This window comes from Arvicanthis niloticus, chromosome 5 (genome assembly GCF_011762505.2).
Source record: "Arvicanthis niloticus isolate mArvNil1 chromosome 5, mArvNil1.pat.X, whole genome shotgun sequence".
In the NCBI taxonomy this organism is placed as follows: domain Eukaryota; kingdom Metazoa; phylum Chordata; class Mammalia; order Rodentia; family Muridae; genus Arvicanthis; species Arvicanthis niloticus.
In genome coordinates, this window is record NC_047662.1 from 37,886,109 (window position 1) to 37,913,928 (window position 27,820).

At 47.0% G+C, this 27,820-nt stretch overlaps 1 protein-coding gene, 1 long non-coding RNA gene and 1 pseudogene across 2 annotated transcripts; 1 reads left to right on the forward strand and 2 right to left on the reverse strand.

Moving 5' to 3' along the window:
• Positions 1 to 1,033: 1,033 nt before the first annotated feature.
• Positions 1,034 to 1,923, reverse strand: LOC117709305 (small ribosomal subunit protein eS4-like; annotated as a pseudogene).
• A 6,726-nt stretch (positions 1,924 to 8,649) lies between these two features.
• Positions 8,650 to 13,183, forward strand: Foxe3 (forkhead box E3). Its single transcript, XM_034503602.2, has one exon. The coding sequence runs from the start codon at positions 11,555 to 11,557 to the stop codon at positions 12,419 to 12,421; it is 867 nt and encodes a 288-aa protein (XP_034359493.1). The 5' UTR covers positions 8,650 to 11,554; the 3' UTR covers positions 12,422 to 13,183.
• A 1,671-nt stretch (positions 13,184 to 14,854) lies between these two features.
• LOC143442376 (uncharacterized) lies at positions 14,855 to 27,780 on the reverse strand. The gene is made up of 3 exons (XR_013110503.1): positions 27,397 to 27,780; positions 24,238 to 25,662; positions 14,855 to 16,729 (listed from the first exon to the last, which is right to left on the reverse strand). It is a non-coding gene; the product is annotated as an uncharacterized LOC143442376 (long non-coding RNA).
• Positions 27,781 to 27,820: the final 40 nt, after the last annotated feature.

Here is a 27,820-nt window from a genome sequence, read left to right on the forward strand (position 1 = left end):
CTCCATTCTCATCTGTAAATTGGAGATAGTTTTTGAAATGAATGTTTTTCTAGTTAATTAATTCATATATGTTTAGTATTGATGTTTTGAAAATTGAAACAAACCATTTAAAAGGTTTTTGTTTTTTTTTTGTTTGTTTGTTTGTTTTTTTTTTTTTTTAAATCATGTGTATCTGTGTGTCTGTGTGTGTCAGAGTGCAGGTTGTCAGAGTGCAGAGGGTGTCAGAAGACAGTGTCAGAGCTCTTGGAGCTGGAATTGCTCAGGTTGTTGTGAATTGCCTGACATGGGTCCTGGGGACTGAAGTCAGGTCCTCTCCAAGAGCAGTATGTGCTCCTAACTGCTGGCCATCTATCCATCCCTGAAGCAAGCCATTTTTGAATGGGTATACACTAAATGTGACTCCAGATTGAGGATACGTAAATACTGCAGCACAGAGCTAAGCACCCCAGTCAATTCCTCCTCCTCCTCCTCCTTCTCTTCCTTTTCTTCCTCCTACTCCTTCTTCCTCTTCTTCTTCCTCCTTCTCTTTCTCTTCTTCCTCCTGCTTCTCATCCTCATCCTCCTTTCTCTCTTCTTCTTTTGATTTTGACACAGGATCTCACTGTGATCCTCAGGCTGCCCTTAACACAAAGGCTTAGGGGATGCTCTGCCCCAGCCACTGGAGTAACTGGGACAGTAGGAATGTGCCACCACACCCAGTAGACTGTGAAGTAATCACCCTGTTTCCTTTCTATCTGCCATACTGCATGTAATTTTTGAACTTTTTTTGTAGCACTATTCACATAGTCACAGTGAAGTTGTATATTACAAGAGCACAGTTTGATGAATTAATTATATTCATAGTTTGAGAGTGGAGTTGTTTTCAAATGCTGGGCATTAAGCCTAGGACCTCATGATTTCTGGACAAGCACTGAATTATTGAGCTACATACCTAGCCTCCTGTTCATAGTTTTAATTCCTTAAGCAAATTAAAATTTAAAATTATCTAGAGATAAAATATAATGTTTTTTTTGTTTTGTTTTTTTTTTTTTTTTTTTTTTTGTCTCATCATGCTGCTTAATCTAGCATGTTGCCTAGAATGGCTTGTAGCAGGAAGGGGACAAATACTTCTCCAGCATGTCCTAGAGACCATTTCATCCACTGCTCTGTTTGGCCACTAGCCTCTTGTCTGTCTCTTCAGCAATGGTGAGGCAGATTCATTTTCCCCAGGAAAGAGAGATCCGTGGTTTGTTGCCCTTGCCAATAACAAAAATGTCGGGAAGCCGAGTGGCAAAGCTGTTGCCACTGGCATCTTTCACATGAACCACATCAAAAGAGTCAGGGTGTCTCTCTCTGTTGGTGATTACACCAATTCTTCCCAAGTATATGGTGTACCTCCAGTCACCATACACAGGCTCCCAGTGTCGATCTTGATGAAGTCAGTTATTTTGCCTGTCTTCAAGTCAATTTGAATGGTGTCTTTTACCTTGATGAGGGGATCAGGGTATCAAAGAGTATGAGCATCATGGGTCACCAGATGTGGGATTCCTTTTGTGCCCATAAAGATCTTTCTCACTTTGCACAACTTGTACTTGGCCTCCTCAGGTGTGATATGATGAACAGCAAAGCGACCCTTGGTGTCATAGATCAGATGGAAGCTGTCTCCAGTCTTGTCAATGCTGATGACATTCATAAACCCAGCAGGGTAGGTTATATCGGCCCTGACTTTCCTATTAATCTTAATGAATCTCTGCATGCAAATCTTTTTTATTTAATCTCCAGTCAGGGCATACTTAAGTCTGTTCCTTAGAAAAGTGATCAAAGGCAGGCATTCTGTCAGCTTGTGAGGACCAGTGGACTGATGAGGACCAAATTCAACGTATCCAGCATTCAAAGTTTTGGAGTGGCTATGCACTTCAGATGTTCCTTGGGACCACAAGCCATGGCTGCCCTGGGAACGGAAAGAGAGGCTCACTTTTTTAAAAAAATATTTATTTACTTTACATATATGAGTACATTGTAGCTGTCTTCAGACACACCAGAAGAGGATATTGGGAAGAGGGCATCAGATTCCATTACAGATGGCTGTGAGCCACCATGTGGTTGCTGGGAATTGAACTCATGACCTCCGGAAGAACAGTCAGTGCTCTTAAGGACTGAGCCATCTCTCCAGCCCAGGGCTCACTTTTGATATACATCATTTTATCATGACACATTTCATCATATCATTAGATGTTTCTTAGGATTAACGTGATGATTACAGCTAGCCACTGTGCAGAGAACAAGAAGCTGAAGACTGCTCATCACTGTAAGAAACGTCTATACCACCCCTGCCTCTTCCAGGCTCAGGGATCATTGAGGAAGAGAAGACAGAAAGAGCATAAGAGCCAGAGCAACTGATTACTACAAGGAAACAGAGTCTTCTAGACACACAAAAAACCCCTGTACATATGAATTCACATTTGCTGTGGCATCATCTTAAGACCTGTGCAAGCCCAAGACAGACTAAATCCCCAGCATGGAGAGGGGACTTTAACATACTAACCCACCCTAGGCTATGGCGCCTTTGGCAACTGCTAGCTGCTGGGAGAGGGAGAGACAGTTTTCTCTGAGTGTAACCCCTAATAAGTAGACCGCTGTCCAATGGAAGACCACCCATCCAAGAGTATGTGGGCAGCACAAATTTTTCTTGAAGGTTTTTTTTTTTTAAGTATACAAAGGAGGGTGGAAACAGAGGTAGAACTAATAAAAACAGTCATTTTGTTTTGTTTTATTTGTTTGTTTTTGAGATACAGTCTCACCTGAAACTTACTATATAGACTAGGCTGACCTCAAACTCAGATATATGCCAGCCTCTGCCTCATGAATACTGTTATTAAAAGAATGTGCTACTATGCAGGTCAAAACGTTTTTCTTTTTAAATGGTTGCCTAATGTTTTAAGGCACAGATCCATCCTGACTATAGAATATTGGGTTTGACTTTACTCTGTGATAAATAGCAGTAATGACTATCTTTGTACCTGTATTACCAAGCACATGCCAAGATAAATTTCTAGTGTGGGGGAATTACATAACTAATGGAGTCAAATGTCTCCTTTAGAGCATAGTATAAACGAGTGGCAGGCCTGACTAATAGAGCTGCTGAAAGGATTCAAGACATTACGTACAGTTCTGACCTAATCCTAGCTAGGACAAATGCTCTAACTGTGACTGTGAGCCTGCAGAGCCAAAAAGAAAGAACAGATGTCTACTCTTCCATGTCCCCAGAGATTCTCCTTTGGCCTTTTTTCCCCCTAGAGTCTCACTGAGCTAGACGGAGAAAGTGTTCTTATCTACTGATGTTGACTATTTTAATGGTTGGTCTATGGCCAAGGTGTGAGCTGGGGAATATTTAACTGCTAGATCTTTGTCTGGGGCACCATGATTTGTAGCATTTGCCATTTTTTTGTGGTGTAAATACTCCCATGTGGTTCATTTCAAACTACCAATATGATGTCACCCAAAGCAGAGCCTGGATGAGGCGTACACATTCTCAAAGGCTAGTTGGGACTGGCTCACACACTGGTTCTTCTGCCCCGTCCGCCAGTTCTCCCTGTCCTAATCCCTTCCTTCCTACTCTTTAAGGTGATAGAGACTTGATTCTTTTGGAAGAGGCCAATGTTGCCCAAGAAAACAAGCATCCTCTCCTAATTCTCTAAAGGAAGAACTTAGGCTCATGTTGGTCAGGGTGACTGTTCCTATGTGATTGCCCAGCCAGTCTCTCAGGGTTATTATTCCTGGTCCCTATTTGGCCTTAGGCTTTCTCTCTTCTCCCTCAATAGCAAACAACACTGAGGGGTTCTCTTCTTCTTTCACGATGTGTGTGTGTGTGTGTGTGTGTGTGTGTGTGTGTGTGTGTGTGTGTGTGTATTTTCACGTCACTATTTACTCTTCCACACAGCAACCTGCTTTATTAGTAAATGACCGATCCCCAGTCCCAGATGTATGAAGGTCCTAAGCTGACAAGTCATTCATTCCTCCTTACTGTGATTTGTTCAGGAAGAGGAGAGTGGTCCATATCTGCCAATGGGAGTTGAGCTATTTGGGAGCAGTGAATGGGAACTTTCTCTTCCTGTAAAAATAGTCATGGAAGTGTTAACTCTGTTCTGGAACTTAAGAGCTGCAGACCTGGGTGTTGCTGCCAGCCCCACTCATGATTGGCAGCAAAGAGCATCAAGGGAAAGTTGAGACAGAGCTCTAATGCTACCTATCCTACCTTTGACCTCTTACTAGATTGAAACTATATTCCTCTGCAGCTTTAATTGCTTTGTGTTTTCTACTGAATGCTGCCAAATTGTTTTAAGTGATAAGCACTTCCAGACGGTGGCCCACATGGCAACTGAGGGCTTCTTGTGCAACAGGACCCTTACAGTTCCCAGGCAAGTCCTTCAATGGCTTCCTTTAGTAATTAGGATGAAGTCTGTTCAGCCTTTTGCTCCATTCATAGATACCCCCTAATCCACTATCAGCCCTTTAAGGGAGGATCTTTGGCCTTTATCTTTGGTTTTGATGCCCAGCCCAGCCCAGCCCAGCCCAGTCCACACTAGTCAGATGCTGTATAAAGACTGTTGGGTGCATGCAAGAAGAAGGTTCTGGGCATCAGATGCCTAGGCTTGTTTTGAGACTCCAGCCAAGCCTTTCCCCATTTTGGACTTTGTTGTCCGAAATTATGAAGAAGGCACATTGCAGTCTAGTAGTAGTTTAAGACTGGGAATTGAAAAAACAACCTCCTTGCTACCCCATATGATAGTAGTTGTGCTTTCAATGTCCACTGATGGGTTTAAAATTATGACAAAAATAAAAACAACTGCAAAGCTTTTAAATGTGGTTATATTTATCCATCACAGCAACATCTACATGCATCTGAGAAACAATCGTATTGGTGTGTGGGGCACACTGTGTATCCAGCTTACAGGCAGTCCTGGGTACCACATGGCTTCCAGATGCCTTAAGCTAAGGGGCCTGGAGGTTGGTAATCGCTGGCCTAGATCATTTCAAGAACTGCCAGGTGCCAGGAGCCTACGTATGACATTGGCTGCAATGCTGGGTGACTTGAATGGAACACAGAGTAGATGAATGTGTGGGTGAGGAACCTGGGCTCCAGTTCATCTTTCTCCTGGCTCAGCCAGCTTGGTAAACTTCCCCCCATATTTAGGAGAAGCTTGAGAAACCAGGAAGGCCTGAACCCACTGAGGCTGTGAGGTGCCAGAGGTGAAGGAGATGTCAGAATGATGGCAGTTCTGAATGACACGGAGCATACTTTAGACGTTGTACGTGTGGTTTAGGAGCAGCTGGAATTACACCCTCGGGGCTGAGCCAACTTTGTCTGAGCTTGAACTGAGCTTAAATCCTGCTAAAACAGAGACCATGTGTGGGGTCTCAGCCTGGGGTCTTGTGCCCTGGGTTACAGGTCTATGCTGAGAGGCAGTAAGGGCAGAGTTTCTTAGCTGGAAACGAGGGACCTTTCATTTATCCGGACATGGGCAGTCATTTCTTCACTCATTTAGTCAGTAAGGGGCTCACCAAATGCTTCCTGAGGAGCTGTGCAGCTCTGCACAGCTTGGAGCTTGAACGACCCAGCCCCACTCCAGACCCATACCCTCTTACCTTGAAAACAAATTCAGAGGTCTCTTTGAATACCAGCAAGCCAGAGATGTCAGGCCTGCTGTCTGGGAAAGCAGAACAGGCCTGGCAAATGGTTTCTAGAAGACAAAATGGTTATTTTCAGATAGTATCTCTCAGGAGACAAAAAAAAAGGCCCTAGCAGGTTAGGGAAGAAGGGCTTCTCTTGGCAGGAGGGCAGAGGGAAAGGTGATTCCTTTTCCCTCTGCCCTTGGGTGAGAAGTCCCTGGGGTTTCTTGTGTGCTTATTTTCTAGTGACCTGACACCATAGAAGTAGAGTTTTTCAGAGGAAAAAGATGGAACTTGCTGTGTTAAAGAACATCCGAGATTGTGGGCTCTCTGGAACAGTAGACTGGGCCAGGCTTGTACCTTAGCTGCCAAACGGGGCTGTTATGATGTTGTTTAGCAAAGGCTCAGAGTAGAGAGGGACTTGGCTCCAATACCGGCAGGAGCTCCATTTGGCTCTGCGGCAATGTATGTGTGGTAAGGAAGCAAGGAAGGGAGATGGGGCAGGTGTAGCCGTCTCGGCTCACAGGCCTATCCTGTGGTGCCTGCCAGGAGAATCCTGGCCTGATGGAACTCCAAGAGAGGCAGGGACCCATTGCTGGTGTTTCTACAACCACAATTGAAGTATGGCTCTCTTACTGGGAAGGGAAGGAAGGCAGGGAGACCAGAGAAATTGCTCAGAGGCAGTTAGAGAAAGTGCTGAAATGGACACAGAGACGGAAGGATGGGGATGAGGAGTTTGAGAGGAAGCTCTGAGAAGTGACAGACCTCAGTCAGTGGAAAAGGCTGTAGGAGGAAGGGAAGGAGTGGAGGATGCGACAGCTTCTGGACTGTGTACCTGGGTGTGTATAAGCCACCAAGAGAGATGGACAGCTCCAGGCTCACCTGCTAGTCAGCTAATGGGAGCAAAGTGTCTGTGGTCCCCCCACTGCCTCTCTCTAGGTGCACACCTCACCGTGACAGGGCAGGCCTTCCTTTCAAGCTCATCTCTCTAGAGTCTAGGGGAACCAAATAAGTTCTGGTCACTATCTTGCTGGGATCTTTTCAAAAGTCTCCTTAACACGGAAAAAAAAAAAAAAAAGTCAGCTACAACCCGACCTGCCTGTCTCTTTTGTCTCAGTCTCATGAGCCTGGACACCAGCTATCATGGGGAATAACCATAACTGGAAATAAACACCCAGCGCTAGAGTGTGCTGGCAACTCTTGTGATGCTCAGGGAAACAGCAAGTCTTTCAGCTTTCCAGGATGGGTCAGATACTCTTGCTTCTGGACCTCAGTACTCAGCCTGGTCTCACCATCCAACAGACATCTATTGATCTGCTACTCCTTCAAGGCACTTGGCTAATTGCCAGAGGCCACATATGAGATGTGGGATGTACCCTCTGTGCACACACAGCCCAGTGAGGAAGACAGACACAGTAAGTAAGCACAGTGACAGAGATGTTACGGGGTGTGACAATGATCTCCTAGTCCAGCTTCCATTCTTCCCCACCTGGCCATCTGGAGCTTTACCCCTTCCAGGAAGCCTGACTGAGCCAGGCTGGGTGGGTTCTTCTTTTGTGTTCCTGCTGCCCTTACTCTGCCAGATTCATAAACTTGCTACTGAGTACAGAGAACATCTGCCTGCCTGCCCCCTCCTTAACATAGTGAAAGCAGATGAAAGACTAACTCTTCAGTGGGACCCGGCATCCAAGTAGCCAGGACATGATTCTTAGGATCTATCTATCATCTATCTATCTATCTATCTATCTATCTATCTATCTATCTATCTATCTATCTATCTGTGGAGTAACATTCCCGAGGAGGGAAGAACCACAAAGAAGAACATCTTCTCCTCACTTTCCCCTGTGTGCTCCCAGACAAGCAGATCTGCACTGATGCTCATGGTGGTGGGAGTTGGGGGAGCAGCTCAGCCATTCAGGAACCAGTCTTTGAGGCAACACCCGGCTTACTGCTCTTGGCCCTGTGTAGGAGGAGCCTGGTCAGAAAGGGTGTCCCTACAGTTTAGTTCCAGACAGCCCCCAGCTGCCTGCCTGATGCTTGAGGAATGAGCCATATCCTGCATACCTCTAATGTGGAACCCTCAGGCACATGAAGAGCCAGAAATGGTTTGAGGTTGTCTTGGATTTACTGTTGTTCCTAAGCTATGGATATTTCCAGGCTTTGATAAAGAGTTTTGAAATAAATATCAGTTCTCAAACAAGAGATCTTTGGAAAGCCTTGGGGGTGGGGGAGTCTGGGGACAGCTCAGGCTGGCTTCTTGGGACCTCTTTGGGTTAATATAGCTATTTCCAGAGCGCTATATGGGCAGTTATGGAAGAGAATCTTAGCCAAGGACCTGAACTGACTTTCAGTCACAAAGCCCCCCCACAACCCCAGAGAGTACTTGGTAAGTTCTAGTTGTACTTCCATTCCTTGCCTTCAAGTCTGTCTGAGCTAATGGTGCTTCTCAAGCCAGGGCTGGAGCAGAGGGTCTTGGAGACTAGTGCAAATAGCTTTGGACAAGGGTGGGAATTTCCACTCCTATCTGGAGAGCCATCAACGTTGTGTGCCCTGACCTGGGCCTTTGGCCTCCAAAGGGCAGTGGGAAGGCCGGCCCCAGGGCCAATCCCTGGCCATTAATCCCTCCTGCCAGCCCGAATATCCACCCAGTGTGGTCAGACAAAGGACTGCCCAGCCCAGCTACTGTGTTCCTCCCGCCCCAGGGGCTCCACTCAGACGCTGGGCCGCCTGGAATCCAGGCCCATGAGAAAGGGGCCACCTTCACTGGCCGTCTTATGCCCGGATGCTCAGCCGCATCACGTCCGGCCCAGGGCCTGTGAAAAGAGGGCCCAGCCACGCTGAAAACACGGATTAGCCCTTGGGCCGCCCCCTGACACCAGCTTGCTCCACTCTGGGAAGCAGGCCCAACAGAGGGGGGAGTGTAGGCAGGCACAAAGAACTGACAAAGTCTGGGTTCTCACCCCTTTGGCTTAGCTCCTCATCCCCACTCTTCTCAGAATTAGCAATAGCCAGCCACATATTCAGGATCATTTATTGAACATATAGTATGTCCCAGACTATACATATGGCCTGGAAGATTGAGGTACCTACAAAAAAACAATAAAAATCCTCAAGTCAGCCATAGGATGCAGTAACAACCAATTTTCTCCTTGAAGGTGTTACATAATGGCTATGATAGGAGTTTCATCCCTAGGGGAAGGAAGGTGAGAAAGGCTAAGGTTCCATCAATACTAGTTCTGCATTTGAGTCCACCTTCAGGATAACACTGTCCTTGGCTGAATGGCTCTCTTCTGCCCCACCCCCACCCCACCCCGGTTAATGCGGAGGGGAAAAAGCTTCTTATTAAGATCCACAGCAAGCCAGACCCTCTATACATCCCTTACTATGGAGATGTCATTTCTTCAGCTTGGCAGGTGAAGAAACAGGCTTGAACAAGAGGCGGCCTTGCTTATGTGGCTATGCTTTGCCACCACAGTGATTTGCCTTGTCCTCTTCTGTGGTGAGCTGTGACATGTGATTTCACTGTCTTGTGGTCCAGGTGGCCTGTGCTGATGCAGGATGAACAGAGGAGCCGGTAGAGAAGCAGGGTCTGTTCTAACACAGTCTTCCTTGTGTGTTTGGGATATTGTCTCTAGACCTGCAAGTGTCATCATCTTCCTGACTGCTTCCTCAGTCTCCTCCATCCCCTTCTCCATGTGTAACTGTCCATTTCTCCACTAGACCATCTCATTTCCATCTGGTCCTGAGCATTGGCAAAAGGCCTGGCTCGGATGCTCTTGGCAAATGAGGCAGGTGAACTGAGCCCAAAACTGAAGGAGAAATGGATTTGGGATCTGTGTGGCCTTGACAGGATGTGGCAGTGGCCTGAGCATAGGGCCTCATTCAAAGAAAGGATGTCTACTTACTGAGATTGGGTGTATTGATAGATGAGCAGGCTGGGGATGGGGAGGGAGTCAGAACAAGGAACTGAGATGCTTTGAGACATTATGAAGTGATGTCCAATGGGCACCTGCATCTGTTGAGGAGGGAGACTGGGAAATAACTTTGGCAGCTAAAGTTGGTCAAACTGGAGGAATTCTGCTATAATTCATTTCTCAAGTTGTAGCTCTCTTTTGTGTGTGTGTGTTTTATGTAAATGGTGTGTAAGGGTATACATGCATTTGGGAGTGTCCATGTGTAGAGGTCAGAGGTCCTCACCTTCCTAGTTTGAGACAAGGTCTCGTGTTCACCACTGTCTACAGTAGGCTAGCTCCCCACAAGCTTCTGAGGATTCCCTTGTCTCTGCCTCCTGTCTTGTCATATGGGTACTGGGACTACTGATGCACTGCCGAGTCCAGCTTCATGTGGGTTCTGAAGTTCTGAACTCAGGACTTCACACTTGCATGTCAATGACTTAACTCATTAAGCCATCTTCCCAGCCTGTTTATTTATTTTTGGTATGGAGTACCACTGCACAGCCTAGCCTAGCCTAGCCTTTAAGCGGCCTCAGTCTCTCCTGTGCTGGGATCATACATGTGTGCCATCATGCTGGACTAGAGCTTCCATGTAAGGAATGGCCTTAGAAGAGCCATGGTGGGCGGTGCTCTGATCTCAGGGGCTTCATTCCTGCTCTGCCACTATTAATGTACCTTGTGTGAGGTGGGTTATACTATTTAACCTCTCAGAGCACCAGCTCCCCCAGGCAAGAAACGTGATAATATACCTACCAGAGGAGCTTAACTGCCAGTGAGATACTATAAAGTATTTGGCAAATATAAGATGCTGAGCAGTGGTGGCCATGATGTGTTACCAGCTGGGAGTGCAGGAGGGGCGTGCTTGAGCTCCATGCCTGAGTTTGGATTCTGCATCCTAGGCTACAGGCCACCTGAATCTAGCTTTGGGCATTTGCAGGGCGATAAGGTATATTTCATCAGAGATGGAGTCTAATGGAGGCCCAAATTTTCCCAAGGGCTGACTGTACTCACAAGACTTTGATAGTAAGTGCCTCTGGAACTTGGCACAGTATGCCCTTCACTTGTCTCTGTGCTTGCTCTGCCTCTGCTTCCCTTGATCTTGTCAGTTTCTCTGCTTTAAGACAAGGCTTCTCACCCTTTGGCTCCCTCTCTGTGGTGATGGAGGATGGCATTTTAACAAAAACTCTTCCCTCTCTCCACCCAATGATAGTGTCTATACCAGAAAGCAGTTCATTCATCCCTTCCTTCAGTGGAAGCATTTGGGGGTATGTGTCTTTTTGGAGGCTCTTTCTTTAAAGCAGACGGAGTACTTTTTACCATTATATATGTTCAAGACAAGTTCACAAGGCCTGGAGTCAGGAATGGATAAGGATGAAGGGGGTGCAGCAGGGAAAGGAGTTAGGGTTTCCAAACATCTTCTCCTACAACAAAGGCAGCCCGGTTCTGTACTATCACCTTCACTCTGGCTCTCTACTGTCCAAAGGAGCCTGATGCCTCCCTGACCAGCTACATAGGTGCTGGAGGCTAGCAAAGACTGCCAGAGCGGGGACTAGAAACATAGGAAAGGTTAAAGGGGAATCTGACCTCTGGAAGGCACAAAATGGGGAGGGGCAGTAGAGTGTGCTGAATGGGTGGATTTGTGATTGGGGTTGACCCAAAGGGGCGGGGGTAATGGGAGCAGTGCGACCAAATACCATGGGATGAGGATGGGGCCCGAGACTGACTCAGGGATGAGGGAGGGTCTGAAAAAATTGACCTACAGGGACTAGACCAAGGGAGGGGGAGAAACAGAGGTGGGCTGCCAGCCCAGGAAGGGGGCTGGGAAAGCAAATTAGAGGGCAGGTCCGAGCCCTCTCCTCGGGAGGTGGGTGTGTGTGTCCATATAAGGTGAACCTGCGACCCCCTGCTCTCCGGGTCGTGGGCAGGGGCTCCGCATCCCTAGGACCCCGCACATGGATGCGCACGTCGCTTTCTCGGGCTTCCCGGCCCTGCCGTCGGTCTCGCCGTCCGGGCCGCAGCCGCCGCCGCTGGCGGGAGCCGAGCCGGGACACGAACCGGAGGAGGTAGTGGGCGGTGGGGACGCCGAGCCCACGGCCGCGCCCGGCCCGGGGAGGCGACGCCGGCGGCCGCTACAGCGTGGGAAGCCTCCCTACTCGTACATCGCGCTCATCGCCATGGCCCTGGCGCACGCTCCCGGCCGTCGTCTCACGCTGGCAGCCATCTACCGCTTCATTACCGAGCGCTTCGCCTTCTACCGCGACAGCCCGCGCAAGTGGCAAAACAGCATCCGCCACAACCTCACCCTCAACGACTGCTTCGTCAAGGTGCCGCGCGAGCCGGGCAATCCGGGCAAGGGCAACTACTGGACGCTGGATCCCGCGGCCGCCGACATGTTCGACAACGGCAGTTTCCTGCGGCGCCGCAAGCGCTTCAAGCGCGCCGAGCTGCCCGCGCCGCCGCCGCCGCCCTTCCCCTACGCGCCCTTCCCGTCTGCGCCCGCACCCGCACCCGCGCCCGCACCGCCCGCGCGCCTCTTCCGCTTGGACAGCCTACTGGGCTTGCAGCCCGAGCAGCCGGGACCCGTGGCGCCCGAGCCGCCCTGCTGCGCCGCGCCCGACGCCTCCTTCCCGCCCTGCGCCGCCGCAGCCTCCCCGCCGCTTTACTCGCCGGCGCCCGAGCGCCTGGGGCTGCCCGCGCCGCTGCCCGCCGAGCCTCTCCTGGCCTTGGCGGGATCGGCTGGTGCGCTCGGGCCCCTCGGCACCGGGGAAGCCTACCTGAGACAGCCGGGCTTTGCGCCGGGGCTGGAGCGCTACCTGTGAGCCGCTCTTCGCTGCAGGAGCGCCTGACGGTCGGCGCTGGATCAGTGCGAGCTTGTCCGCGGTGCCCGCCCGCCCGCAGCGTGGTGCAATCCGCTGGGTCCCTGATCCTTGCATGGGGCTAAACCTTCCCTGCCCTCCTCCATCCCTGGGGAGACTCTGACCATCTTAACACCAGACTGAAGCGCCCTCTCCAATTTGAGGCCTTCATTCCTCCCTGTACTTGTGCGCCCCACCTCACACTGTCCGGTGCGCTGGAACTGGACGATCAAAGTGGGGACTCCAGCCCCAAATGTCCTGGTGAGTTCCAGTCTGTGGAAGCTTCGTCCCAAGGCACCTCCTCCATCTCTGATGTTTTGCCAACACGTCAGAGGTCGGACTCCTGGGTTCATTACTTCTACCCCATCTTCCTCCATTTACCGATAAGTTTGACAAATTTGTCCCCTGCCCCAGCTTTACTTGTCCTCGCTTGTTTTCTTACCGAGCCCCGCCCCTACACAGATTCACTTGACGCTCTGCTCTAGGTCCTGAGGACAGGTCTTCAGACCTTTCTAGGTTACATAGCACCAGGATCTCCTGACTGAGTCGGGGATTAATGGGCATCTGTGGCTGTCCCACCCCATGGAAAGCACAGAACTTACCTGGTTACTGTTATTTTTCAATCAAAGTTAGTTTAATTAAAAAAAAAACAACAACAAAGAAACCTTTCTCTGGGTTTGTTGTGTTGTCTGGGAACTTGGAGAGTTGCTGGGAAGGATGGTGGGTGACGTTTGCCTCTTGGGATTCCATGTGGGATGAATCTCCTTCTGAGTCATTAGGCAGATTCTCCTGACGTGGCATCAAGGAGTGATTCCACAGAGCTGTGCACATAGTCGGCCTGGTCAAAACCTGTCTCCTGCATCTCATAGATGGTATAGATGAAAGGAGGTGTGGGCGGCTGAGTGCACTTAGAAAGCAGGTTGCCTGCCCCTTGAGACCATTTCCGGGACCACAGTATAAGGAAGCACACTAATTGACATTAATCCAATCATCACCTCTCAGCAAAGAGAAATGCCCATTCTTCAAAATGAGGTCCCCAGAACCTTATCACTTAGATCCTTACTAGAAACGTAGGATTTCAGGCCCCAGCACAGACCTATTGAATCGATCAGTGAATCTTAACAGAATCCTCGAGCGATTAGGGCACACCATGATGGAAGAGAAGCAATCTGCTCAAGCTGAGGGCTCAGCCTAAAAGAAAAAGCTCCCTGCTCTAAGGGATAAGGCTAAGTCACAGGCCACTTTCTCAGTCTGACCTTCATTTTGTGTCCCCTGGTGGATTTTGAGAGGGGCAGTAGCATTGACTGAATTGATTCATGATGCCCAGCACCAAGGACAGGGCAGCAACATCGCTGCCCTGGGACTTGGCCTGTGACCTTGTCCTGATCTTTGATGCTAACGGGAAAGTTGAGCTTCCCCAAGATTCCTGCTCCAGCTCCAGGCAGGGCTCCCAGTCTAGTTCATCTTAACTTGGTGTAAGGAAGAACTGAGGAGAGGATAACAGTCACGTTGAAAGCCCAAGTGACTGTCTCATGGATGTACCTGGTGTTCCTCTCCTAGATACCAGTGTTTGAGGCATCTGGGAGGCAATGGAAGGTGAGGGTGGACAAGGAGCAGCTCAGAGGAGAAAGGTGTGGGGGAATCTGAGAAGGAAGAAGGCCCTTTTTGGAGGTAGGATGGTAAATATGATAACAAGTACCTTCTCCTATCTGTTAGCTGCTTAGAACAAGTTTCAGATTCGATTTGCCTGGTGCATAGCAGCCCTGAGCATCTGTGGACTGGCTGGCCGAATTGCTTAATGTCTAATACAGTGTCTGCCTTAGTGAATAATGAATAAATGGACAGTTCTTTCTTGCTCATTCTTCTTTGCCATTCTCAAAGTGACTTGTGGGGTCATAAGAAGGAGAATGAGGTAGAGATGGAGGCAGTTTTTCTACTTCTCACTTGAGAAAACTGGTCTGCCTGGACCCAGCAGGCAGCAGGAAACCCAGCCTCTGTTCTCTGGGAAGGCAGCCACAAAGACCAAAATGCAAATTTTCTTCTGCTTCAAATGGTGTGGCTGCCCAGCTTCCTGCCTCCAAGCATCTGTACACAAATATCTCCTCAATTCAGAACATTCCCAGGGAAGGGAAGAACCCACTTGCCACCCTGAAGACCGAAGCACGTCCTCAGCTCTCAATTCTATCCTTGTTGCTAACAGCCAGACATCTTGGTCAGCCAGATTTGGGGGCACTCTGGGAAATGCTAGCAAGATCAATGTAGAGCTGGAAACCCAAAGTTATTTTCAGTTTCTTTTTCCCTTTTCTGTTTTGTTTGTTGTTTGTTTGTTTGAGACAGGGTCTTTATTCAACAGCATCAAGCATATGCTGTCCCCAATAGAGATACAAACAAGAAAACTTAAGTTTATGACTTCAGAGAGTTTATAGTCTGAAAAGCCATAGGTCAAATAGTGCCCTAAATATTTTGCCATTTTGGCAGATGTTGAAAAACTAGAATGTAACCCAGCTCTCCCATTAGAAAGCCCTGCAGATGGGCTGGGGAGATGGCTCATCCGCCAAGGTGCTTGCTGTGAAAGCATGTGGACCTGAGCTGGCATCACCAGCATCATTGTTGGCTTATACATGTCACCCCAGCACTATGAAGCCGACAGGTAGATCCTGAGGCCTCACTGTTCAGTCAGTCTAGCTGAAACTGGAACTCCATTTTCACTGAGAAACCTTGTCTCAATAAGGTATATGGACCTGGAGAGATGACTTAGTGACTAAGAACACTGATTGTTCTTCCAGAGGATTCAGGTTCGATTCTAAGCACCAATGTGTTGGTTCACAACTGTCTGTAACTCCAGTTCAAAGGGCACCTGATGCTCTCTTCTGGCTTCCTTGGGCACCAGGCATGTACATGGTGCACAGACATGCATGCAGGCAAAGCACTCATACAGGTTAGTTAAAAGAAAAAAATATTAGAAGTTGGAGCTAGAGAGATAGCTCACCAATCAAGAACAGTATTTATTTAAGGCTACTAAATACAGGCCAATTTAAATTTCTGCTCTTGCACAGGACTTGGATTCAGTTCCCAGCACCCACGTGGTGCACAATCATCCAGATCCAGTTCCAGGGATCTGATGTTCTATTCTATTTTTTTTTGCATGAGAAATGCAAGTGGTATGCTTATACATGCACAAAGGCAAAATATTCATACACGTAAAATTTTTTAAAAAATTTCTGTATGTATGTATGTATTTAATGTATGTGAGTACACTGTTGCTCTCTTCAAACACACCTGAAGAAGGCATCGGAGCCCATTACACATGGTTGTGAGCCATCATGTGGCTACTGGGAACTGAACTCAAGACCTCTCTGGAAGAGCAGTCAGTGCTCCCAACTGCTGAGTCATCTCTCTAGCCCTAAAAAATATTTTAAAAAAAATCAGAAGTCATTTTAATGATTGGCAGCTTGTGCTGTTCCTAAAAGCTGTACATCTGGCCCTGCAAGCATCAACTCCTATGCAGTTCTCCAGGTACAGTTCTCATGTGCTTATTCTGGAATATATTTCCATGCTTACATTCTTCTCTCTAGAAACAGTAATGAGTGCGGTGGGTTTTTTCTTCTTTCTTTTCTTTTTGTTTTTGCAGTGCTGGGGATCAAACCCATGCCTCGGCCATGCCAATTAAGTGCTCCATCACTAAAAAATGCACCCTCATCTCCAATGATTCACTTCTATTAAACACCTGATTATTTACCTCTGAAATCTTCTCCTACTACTGCCATGAAAAGTCACTGACTTTAGGTTAAATTCATTGTAATAATAACATTTACATTGTTACTTTGTACACTGTATGCATTTTACTATCTGATAAATCATGAGTATACAATGCTCCTGACTTTTGTGTGTTCAATTTTTAAATTTTTCCTGTACCCAACTATGTCTTTTTGTTTTCATTTGCAGCTTCTATCTACTGCTAAGTTTCCCCTCTCTTTCCAACACTATGATTTTTTTTTTCCCTCAAGATCAAATGTATAAGGAAATTCAGCACTGTTTTTGCTGCATGTCTGCCCTCCCGGGGACAACTCTTCCAGCTTTCTCTGTCCTCTGGCTCCAGTCTGGCCTGGTGGTTCTCCATGTCTGCCGTACAGATGTCACTCTGGAATTTCTTTCACCATCCCTTCATCTCTGTCCTGTGTTATGTCTTCTGCTTCCTGGATTCTATATCTTCCTTTTTCTTTGTTTGTTTTCTTGTTCCAGTAGAGGTAAATTGTTTTGGAAACTACACATCTGAAATTAAGATGATTATTTTAACATGAGAAGCTAAATATGCACTTTGACAGTGAAATAGTTGAGTCAAAGCTGTGTTTCTGTAGACTTTCACTGGGAGAGGGTGTAGGGAAAGAGAGAAGGGAGGAACTTTCTCAATTTAGTATATGCTACCTCCTGGGAAGCTGGGAAGGTGTCACAACATGCCGGTAAGTGTTTGGCTAAGAAGATGAGCTATTGAGAATTCTTTGTTTAAAAAAATTATTTATTTTATATATTTGAGTACACTGTCAATGTCTTCAGACACACTAGAAGAGGGCATCAGATCCCATTACAGATGGCTGTGAGCCACCATGTGGTTGCTGGGAACTGACCTCAAAACCTTTGGAAGAGCATCCAGTGCTCTTAACTGCTATGCCAGCATTCTAGCCAGAGAATTCTTTATTATTACTATTTGTGTGTGTGTGTGTGTGTGTGTGTGTGTGTGTGTGCTCTTGTGTGTGTACCATGATTTGTGCATAAGCCTTGGCATGTATTGGAGATCAGAGGAAGACTTTTTACAAGTCAATTTCTCCCTCCATCTTTGGTTCTGGGGATCAAACAGGTCATGAGGTTTGTGTGGCAAGCCCTTTACACAGTGAGCTATGTTGTTCATTTGAGAAGGAGCTTGGAGGAAAGGTACCCAGACAGAGATGCTTCCTGATATAGGAGGCCTTGGGATTCAGGGAAGGGTGGCTTTGGACTTAGGACGGTGCTAAGCTAGTTTGAGGGCCTGTATATCCAGCTCAAGAAAGGAGCCAACATTAAGTAACTTGGATTTACCTAAGAAAGAATAATAAACAAAATGGAAGGCCTTTCACTGGTGTGACTGGGTTATATAAGCTCATGTGAAGTACCTCTCTGGGAGATGCTAATAGTATAGAGACAGGGAGGATTTTGCAAGTTACAGGGGTTAATATAGTATACTTTTAAATGAAAAGACTCTCATATCCTACAACACAATAGAAACATTTAAATAAATAACTCTTAGGTTAGAAGACAGTTAATATCACAGACTACTTATAAATATAAAAATTGAAAACCAGACACTTAAAAATATGGACTTTTAAATCTGTGAGATGTAACCAAATTTATACTCAAAAGAATCTTTGTAGTCACAAGCTATGTAAGTGGTGTTAGAGAAGACCTGAGGTGAGTCATGAAGACCACTTAAAGGCATACTGCAGAAAACTGCTTCTCAGAGGAGGAAAAAGACAGATGTGCAGAGCCACAGAAAGAACCAATCATTGACTGAGGTCTAGAGTGACTAAATCAGGGGGTGCTACATTCTGTAGATCTGAGTACAGAAGAAAACAAACCCTTCCAAGCCAGTTCCTCAACTGCTCTTACCAAGGGCACCTAGGCTGGTTATTTGTAAATGCTTTAAAACCATCAAGAAAACCATTTTTTGGGGCTGTAGAAATGGTTCAGTGGTTAAGAGCACTGGTTGTTCTTCCAGAGGTACTGAGTTCAATTCCCAGCACCCACACAACCATCTGTGATGGAATCTGATGTTGTTTTCTGACATAGGGATGTACAGGAAGGCATAGTACTCATATACATAAGTAAATAAATCTTTAAAAAACTATTTTCTAGAGATATAAATTGTTTCAACATAAAGAAAAAACAGAAGCTATCCCAATTCAATCTACTTTATGAAGTTATGAAAGCCTTATAAAGTTAAGTGTGGTGGCACAATCCCAGCAAAGGCAGGTGGATCTCTATGAGTTCAAGGCTAGCTTGGTTTACATAGTGAGTCCCAGGCCAGCCAAAGCCATACAGAGACAGCTGTCCTGTCTCAGTGAGAGAGGGAGAGAGGGATAGAGGGAGAAAGAGAGAGTGAGAGAGGGAGGAGGAATAAAATGAAACTTTTAACAAAGATCAGATAAATCCAAAGATATGGTCACATATGAAAGATACAAAATTCCCACAACAACAAAATACCAGAAAATTCAATTAGAATTATTTTTTCCTCTTACTGATACTGATACTTTTTATTATATTTTTAGTGTGTGTGTGTATGTGTGTGTGTGTGTGTGTGTGAGAGAGAGAGAGAGAGAGAGAGAGAGAAAGAGAGAGAGAGAGAGAGAGAGAGAGAGAAAGAGAGAGAGAGAGAGAGAGAACATAAGTGCAGATGCCCAAAGAGTTGAGAGGAGCCAGAGATATAAGGTGTTTGTGAGCCATTTGGTAAGGGTTCTGGGAATCAAACCCAGGTTCTCTAGAAGAATAGTAAATGCCTTTAGCCAGAGAGCCATCTCTCTAGCCTCTAGCTTCCTTTTATAAGTGTTATAGATCATACCATTTATAAATTATGAAACTGAAAATTTCTAAAAGTTAAGTCGTTCTCCCAGATCAAGCTACACAGTGACTGGCAGGTTCTGGACTTGGCTCCATGTCTGCTAAACTCCAAAGCCAATCTCCTGACTCCGAGGAAGAATTGAGTAGATGTGAAAGTTTGGATGGAAGGCCCCAGCCACCAGTAACATTCCTTGGTTCACCCTGAGCCCCCACCCTGGTACCTGGTTCCAGTTTGGATATTTAAAGGTGTCACTTCAAGCCAAGTGATAGGTTTTATATTTCTCTTTTCTTGACTCATTTTCTATTTTCTCTCCCCTCTATCTAGGTTGCCTCCTCTGTTTGTCTCTTCTTTCCCATCAAGTCTGTGGGGACAACAGCACCACCTGTTGGCCATGTTGTATGTACTTATTTGAAGCAAATGAGGGAAATCCAACGAAGGAAATCATTGGAATGGAGCCAGACTTCTCCTGGATGCCATTCTAGCCTGGTGGGAACCAGGTCCTTGCTCTAGTCAGAAACACACTTGTTTGGTGTGGAATAGGAAATTGGCTGTAGTTCTCACGTTCTCTGAGAATCCCTCCCAGATCTCCAATTTCCTCTCTACTTCCTCTTGGCAGTGCTTGGTAGCTACTCCACTGCAAAGGAACTAGGAATAAGGTTGGGAGGTTTTAGGTATAGAGAAATGCTTTACACTATAAGAGGGAAACTGAGGAATAGGTGTGAGGCTGAGGCAAAAAACGTGAGGTCTAGTCCCAGGCCAAATGCCCAGCCAAAAGCCGTTTCCTTTCTGTGGTTTTCATAACAATTCTTAATTCTCCTAAACTTTTAGATTGTGCCAGGCCCTGTCCTCTTCCACAATGAGAGCTCAGAGATGAATCAAATACTGTCTCAACTTAAAGACTTTGGCAGACTGTCATACAATGTGTCAAGAGGTTTATACTATGAGGGAGCTGTGAGGAAACCTGCTCACTCACTCATCTTGAGACTCGACCTTGGCCTTAGCCTAAGCCTCCTATGAAAACAGGAAGAACAGACCTACTTCTCTCTGCCATAGAGTTAATGACCTCTATAACTGGCATAGGTTTGGTGACCTCTATAACTGGCATAGGTTTGATGACCTCTATAACTGGCATAGGTTTGGTGACCTCTATAACTGGCATAGGTTTGGTGACCTCTATAACTGGCATAGGTTTGGTGACCTCTATAACTGGCATAGGTTTGGTGACCTCTATAACTGGCATAGGTTTGGTGACCTCTATAACTGGCATAGGTTTGATGACCTCTATAACTGGCATAGGTTTGGTGACCTCTATAACTGGCAGGTGAGTGTTTTCTGACCTATGTCAAACAAAATAGGGGCTGATAATGGCTCACTGGCTAAAAGCACTTGCCACCAAGTGTGATGACCTGAGTTCGATCCCTGGAACCCTTGTAGAGAGAACCAGTTCCTAAAAAACATGGCTTCTGTCTTTTCTCCTCTACTGTCTTCCCCATGAGTCAGCCTGAGACAGACATGTTAAGGCTTTAGCCTGGGCTACCTCTCTTCTTCAAGGGATGAGGAGAGTAGAGGAAAAAAGCCTAGGTCCTATTTGAGGAAAACACAACCCCTACCATGGGCAGTTCACTTTTCTGAGAAGGGAGGGACTCAGGATAACTAAGGCTGCCTGGAGGTTGGGGCTTGGAGAAAGAAAAAGAGAGAGAGAGGGAAGAAAAAGAGAAGAGAGAGAGAGGAGAGAGGGAGGGAGAGAGAGAGGGGGAGGGAAAGGGAGAGAGAGAAAGAGAGAGAGAAAGAGAGAGAGAGAGAGAGAGAGAGAGAGAGAGAGAGAGAGAGAGAGAGAGAGACTGCTGCTCTGGTTCCTATGAAGCCTTCTCTTCCTCCATCCACTGAAATCTTTGGCCTAGAAAATTGGATGAAAAAAGAGACAACTTTCAATGAAGTTGAGACCAAGAGAAAAAAGAGCTAAAGACAGAAGGAAGGGAACAGAACAGGAGGGGAGCACAGATTTCCAGTCTGGTTAGACCTGCCTGCTTCCCTGCCTGATGTCATTGGACAGTCACTGTCACCCACTAGACCAAGCTATCAATGTGCTGTCTTCAAGAAACACAGCCAACCAACTATATGTTTTCATGTTGGGGTCTCATGGGAAATATCCAGCACTCACTCATGGATTTATTATTCTTATGTTCTGCACATAAGCCTCAATTGTTAGCATGATCTGATTATCCCTTTTAAATTGTTTTATTTTGTTGCTGGATATGTAATATAGTCATGTGTCTTTAAAAGGTATCCCATGGAATATCTTCCTTGGGGCTAGGGAGATGCTTAGTGGGGAGAGTACTTGCCAGATATTTTGATTGTATATACAAACATATATATATATATATATATGTATATATATGTATATATATACATATATATATATGTATATATATACATATATATACATATATATATATGTATATATATATATATATACATATATATGTATTCCTCAAAGAAAAAACCCACCACAGTTAGGGTTGGTGGCATACACCTTTAATCTCAGCACACCAGACACAGAAGCAGGTGGATCTTTGTGAGCCTAGCCTTATCTACATGGCAAGCTGTAAGATAGTCAGGGTCACATAGCAAGAGCCTGTCTTAAAAACGAAACAAACAAGCAAAACTTACCACAATTGGAGACACAAATGTTACTACTGACCCACAATCCTTTTCACTTAACAATGTATCTTGGAGCTCCTTTTAGACTAATGCATGAACTTGATTCTGTTTTACACTACATACTCTTCTGTTCTAGGGACTGCCATCATTGCTTACCAACCCCCCTCATCTTCTCACTGATGGGCGTTTATATTGTTTCTAGCCCTTTCAATCAGTGCCACAAGGAGACCTTGTACATACTTCACAGCCACATGCAAGCACATAAGCAGGAAACAGAAGTAAATTTCCACTCATCTCTTGCTAGGAGATCACACTCCTATGTACTTGATCTTTGGATAACTACCTCCTTTTATTTCTCAGAAGGACCCTTCTTGACTCTGTACAGAATTTTTCAAACTTCTCAGAAATCCCTGAGATGACTAACTAGAAATTTCTTTGGTCATAGTCCAAAGCCCAGCTTCCTATTTTACAAGCAAGAAAATGGAGACCTTAGAGATTATTATCTGGGAGTTATAGGAGGAGTATAATGACCTGAGCCCTTCCTGATTTATCTGGAGGCCACTAAGACACTTATTCAGTGATTGTCTAGTCTCTACTTCAGTAATGGGGAGCTCACACCCACTACAGTAAACTCCATATGAGACACAGCACAACCTCCGTGTCTGCTTTCTTTCTGGTTCCATTCTGGAGCAGTGAGCCCCCTCCCCACTTCCCTCTTCATTTTCTCTTTCTTGCTCCCCAAATCCCCTCTCTGATTCCCCATCAGAATGTACCCTTTCACAGTGCTTCTCCTTCAGGAGAGACAAAGAGAACACTGGCCTGGGAAATGTGGTATTAAATGTCCAGTTCTCACTTCTACTGCCTATCTGCTGTGTGTCTCTCAGGAAATGCATTTGTCTCTGTGTTTCCATTTCCTCACATGAGAAATGAGCTTTGAAAAATCTATATTCCATAGGGAAATTCAGATCATGATACATTCTGTGACAGACCGCTGGAGCAGGAGCCATCAAAGATTGCCTAATATTATTAACACAACTCACTGGCCCACAGGAAATGGTGTGAAGAACCTGTCTCTAAATGCACTGTGGATACAGGTCCCTAGAATCCAGAGAGATCACCACTTAAAAAAAAATCTCACTATGGGGTTTCCACCCACAGAGAAATAAAGTTAGCCACTGTCTTCACCTCTGAAAAACACATCACTTTAGGAGCATTTGGAATTATTTTTTAGCACTCTCTTTTTCTTTAATAAGTATATGTTACCTCACAATAATAAACACATTAACAATTCAGAAAAGAAAGGAAAATTCACTGCCCAGTTTTAGACCTCAATCTTCCTTCATTAAGACAGGAGGGAGGGAGGGGGAGAGAAAGAGAGAGAACCCAAACAACAACAACAACAACAACAACAACAACAACAACAACGACAACAACACCACATTTAGCTTGGTTCACAAAGGATGAATGTGGAGTGAATTAACGGGTGGGGCAGAAAGCAGGTGGATTCCGCAGTCGTGAACAGAGCAGGAGTTGAGGGTCCAGATGTTAGGTTTGGAGAAGCTCAGAGCAGAAAGAGGGAGGACGGACTTGACTTTGGGAAGGCTTCTCTGAGGAGGTTTCAGAGGGAAAGGCAGCCAAGATAAGCGAAAAGAGAAGAGTGGAGTACTACGTTTCTGGATGAGTGCTAAAGAAGTGTGTAGGGATGGGATGGGAAGATGGCGATGGGAAGTGTGCCCTTCCTGGCTTTTCGTGGATGCGACGGTCCTCCAGAGGTCGCTGTTCTCCAGGAATCCACCCATAGCTTCGGAGCAGCTAGGCCCGGGCTCTGTCTGGCCCCTCATTCAGCTTCCCCTACCTAAGGCTTAAGAGGCTCCGCATATACCCCACGAGCTTGGGAATTCTGCACCATTTCTCTAACCATGCGAGGACCTACTGTTTCACCAATCATTCGGAAAAATGAAATGTAACGATGCATAGGGGAACTGCGTCCCTAAGGCTAGGCAAAATTCCCTTCTGCCCTACCCCAATTTAGGGTACTAGAAGAGCGGCCCATTCCCAGAGTGCAGTTGTTCTGGACTCAGTGTGAGATTGGTACAAAGGAGGTCGTGGTCCGTGCCCACCAGGCTCTGGCAGCATCGTAGCTCTCTACACTCTTCTGTCTCCCAGACTCTCATCGCTTCTCCCTAAATCTGCACACAGCCTTTCCCTCTGAGGTCAAGCAGCCAGTCCTAGACCAGGTCTCTGCTTGCACTGGTTCTAGAGGAAAACTTTTAAGTTTGAACAGCCAGCATGCCAGGGAAGTCTCAGGCCATCCGGACCCAGTGAATGTCAAGTGAGGTCGGTAGTGGAAATCTGTAAGAGGACTGCTGTTCTGGGGCATTCTTGACCACACTGAGCAAGTTAAGTGAGGAAAAAAAATACACACTCAGACAGACAAACAGACTCTCGGACCTAGGGTCCATAGATACCACCAGGGAAAGTGTAGACTTGGAGCACCCGCTTCAGCACACCTGGAATTGTCCCCACTTACTGGCTCTGCTGAATCTCAGCTTTCTTGCGAAGCCTGGCCTAATCCAGTCGCCTTGAGTTCTTCGGATGTGTTAAAGCAGTCGCCTCCGCTCCGCGGTGCTGTTTTTACCCTCTCTTGAGCTTGCAACCCTCTTCCCACGAACGGATCCGTAGCTTATTCTGGTCCTAGGTGCTTAAGCACTACTAGGTGCTTCCACTACTCTGTCTGAGGATAGCGGAGTCCTTGGCCAGGAGTGATGGAACCAGAGGAAAAGGGTGTCACCCTAGCTGTGGAGAGCAGGGGCAGCCGAGGTTGGGCTGCTGAAATCATGATGTACACACTGAAATCCCAGTCACCTGTCATTTCTGTGCCTAGGATCCTGGTCATCTTAAATCCACCTTTTCCACCTTTTCGGGCACAGGATCTTGAGTTTCTGCCTCCAAATCCAGCCAGGGGAAATTCCAAAGCAGGTTTAGAGATGGGGGTTGTAGCAGCTGCAGACAATTTTTTTTTTTTTTTAAATCTCAAAACGGGGCTGTGGCCTCTGGGAGATGAGGAGAGGTGCAGCTCTGCAGCTTCCCCCAAGGTTAGCCGGTTGGTAAATAAATTTGTGAAAGTGCACGAACATTGTATGCCCCGTTTAGCTCCTGCCTTTCCCCACAGCCTAGTAGTGCCTGGGGCAGACCAGGGTGCTCTTCAAGCTCCAAACTCTGACTGCAGACTATGTTCTTCCAGGGACAGACTTCCTGGGCAGCAGCTCAGTACTTTACCAGTTTCAACACTGACTTAATTATATCCATACAATCTCTGGAGAGCTTTTCCTTCACAGATCCACAAAAAAGGCTCCTCTGTAGGGCTCTTTAGAGAAGCTAGAGAGGTAGCTGGCTTAGAAGCCAGTGGGAACCACACATACTTCGCAACAAGCACAACTCCTGGCCAGTTATAAAAAACATTTTGGAATGAAAGACCCTGCAATAGACACACCATCTCCTCGGGAGCATCTTCTCAATTGTTCCAGGCTGCTCAAGCTGGGTGGCTAAGCAGTGAGACAGATGGAGGCTGCCAGGGCTTAACCAAAGACAAGGGGGTCCTGGAAAGCAGTTATTTGGATAAACAAAAGAGTTCTGGGATGGGTGGGCTATAACGTAGAACACATCAAAAAATCTGGCAAGGAATATCCTGCCCTGGCCCTTTCTTTCCATTCTTGTTGGTGTTAAGTTTGGATGATTCCATAAGGAGGTGCCCCACTACTGCCCTGAAGAATAGAAGCTGGGGTCCTTGACTGCTTTTCCCTGCTGGAGCTTCAGTCTCAGCGAATGGTTGGCAGGATGAGGATGCAGCCGCTGGCAGCAAGAGCTGGTAGTGTCTTGCATGAAGCCTTCAAGGAGATCCGAGAAACAAATGCTTTAGCCAGCCCTAGCCTGAGGCTGAACATGAAGCTGGAGTCTGAAATATCAGGAGGGCACGGGAAAAGCAAAAGATTACTCATGGGGTTGCCAGTCTTGAAGGGAAGGTGAAACAGATTAGATGGTGCCAATGCTGGTTTTCTCTTTACTTACTGGGACGCTAGCAAAGTTCAGCTGGGTAGGAGTAAGGATGTGATTGGTGGTGTGGGGTATCTGAGTGGAATCTCGTGGGAGAGAGGGTACTCCATTAAGCAAAGCAAACTTGAAGTATGCGTGTGGTTGCCAGAACATTCCACTTCCAGGGCCACCAGTCTGTTCAATTTGCTGTCCCTGTTTTGAGTGCTGGACCTAGTCTCTTCCCTAGGGATTCTCAGTTTATGCAGACCCAGCACACTAAGTGGGTCCCCTTGGTCAGAGGTCTCAGAGGGGGCTTGGAGAATCCCTGCCTTCATCAACGAGGTTGCTGTTAGATAAGGGGTTTGCCCACCTTTACGCGTATTTTGCTTACATTCAGCAAATATCCTCCTCATAGCCTCCCTCTCCCTCCCTTTCCCTCTCTCCCTCTTCCCCTCCTCCCTTTCTCTCCTCTCTCTCTCTCTCTCTCTCTCTCTCTCTCTCTCTCTCTGCATGCGTGCACACATTTCAGCACACTGTCTGGAGATATTATTGTAGTACTACCAGGTGGGAGACCACATTTTCGCCGACCACCTTTTCTCCCAGAGAATAGGGCACCTAGAGTCTACATAATCAGTGGCCTGCACTGGCTGCCTTTATATGTTGGTCACGAGGTAAATTCATCTTGTTTTATTTATTTATTTAATTCTGAGTCAGGGTCTCATCTGTAGCTCAGACTGGCCTGGACCTCCTGCCTCAGCATCTGAATGCTGAAGTTACTTATGGAAGGGCTTACCATCATGTCAGGCTTGAGGTAGGTGTTTTAAATTTTATTTCAGAGGAAGAGACAGGCAAAAGGTTAAAATTAGCCAGGTGAGACAGCTGGTAACTGGTGAAACCAAAATTGAGACCCCAGTAGTTTAACTCCTCTGATCATGAGCGCGGTGCGCACCAGGAAAGTAGGGCCTTGAAAGGAAGTTACCTAATGAGGGTCACAGAGCTTTGGGGCTATGGGGCACAGCAGGTATTGAGGCCTCCTATGCTGAAGCCTTGGCCACTGTGCGGCGCTGTTGAGGCAACAGTCAGCCTTCTGTCCAATTCTTACCCTCTCCCAATCACCTCCAGCTCCAAGAGGTTGAAATTAGTTCGGTATAAACCGGAGCGACTTGTTTCTGGGTCCTAGAGGGAGAGTAGGGTAGCGGGATTAAGAAGATGGGAAAGGATCCGACTAATAGAAAAAGCATACTGGACCAACTTTCTGTGGAGAAGGTCCCCAGATAAAAAGGCAGCACTGGCCTAGGGCTGAGGTAAAGTTTCTTCGGGGGAGGTCTCCGTGGGAGTTCTGCGTAAGAGGCCTCTAAATCCAAAAATTAAGAGCGGGATTGTTAGACTTCGGAACAAACATCCAGGAAAACGCAGTTTCCACAGGAAATGTATTGGGGGGGGGGGGGAATCAAGAGAGACAATTACAGAAATTGAGATGCTGAGACAAAAAAAATCGCCCTTGCAAACCCAAGTTAAGGACCTGTAGGCGCTTGGAGAATGCGGAGTCTGGGGAGACGAATCACTAAGGGGAGTAAGAGCAGACGGTCTTCCCGGGGACAGTGGCAGGGCCGGGGCCTTGGAGGGGAAAGAGAGGACCACCGCAGACATTTCTCACCTCTCTGAGTAGGATCTATCGGCTCCAAGTTTGCTCCTTCTGATCACTCTCCCCTCTAGCCGGCCAGAACCCCCTTGGCCTCCAGTAGGTCCTTGTCCGCAGTGTCCGTCTGAGCGTCTCGGCTCACTCGCGATCCATCCGCGCTTCGGCCCGGGTGGCCCCGGGCGCCGCCTTGGGGAGATGGGGAGAGGAGGTTTGTAGCCACTGCCACCACCAGCTGCAGCTGCGCCCGCATAAGCCTTAACTCCCAGCGAGTGAGCGCACTGAAGGTTGGCTCCAGGGAGCCACGGGGTTGCGGGAGCTGCGAGAAGAAGGATGACCCGCCTCCAGCCAAGCGATCCTAGCTCCCGCCACCGCGGCAGTTTGTTCCCGCCGGGCCCCGGAGCAGAGGACCTCTGCCCGCCCCCTTCCTTCCCCGCCCCAC

Excerpts from the sequence above, each read along its gene's own strand:
- Foxe3 (XM_034503602.2), top strand. The coding sequence starts at position 11,555 with ATGGATGCGCACGTCGCTTTCTCGGGCTTCCCGGCCCTGCCGTCGGTC.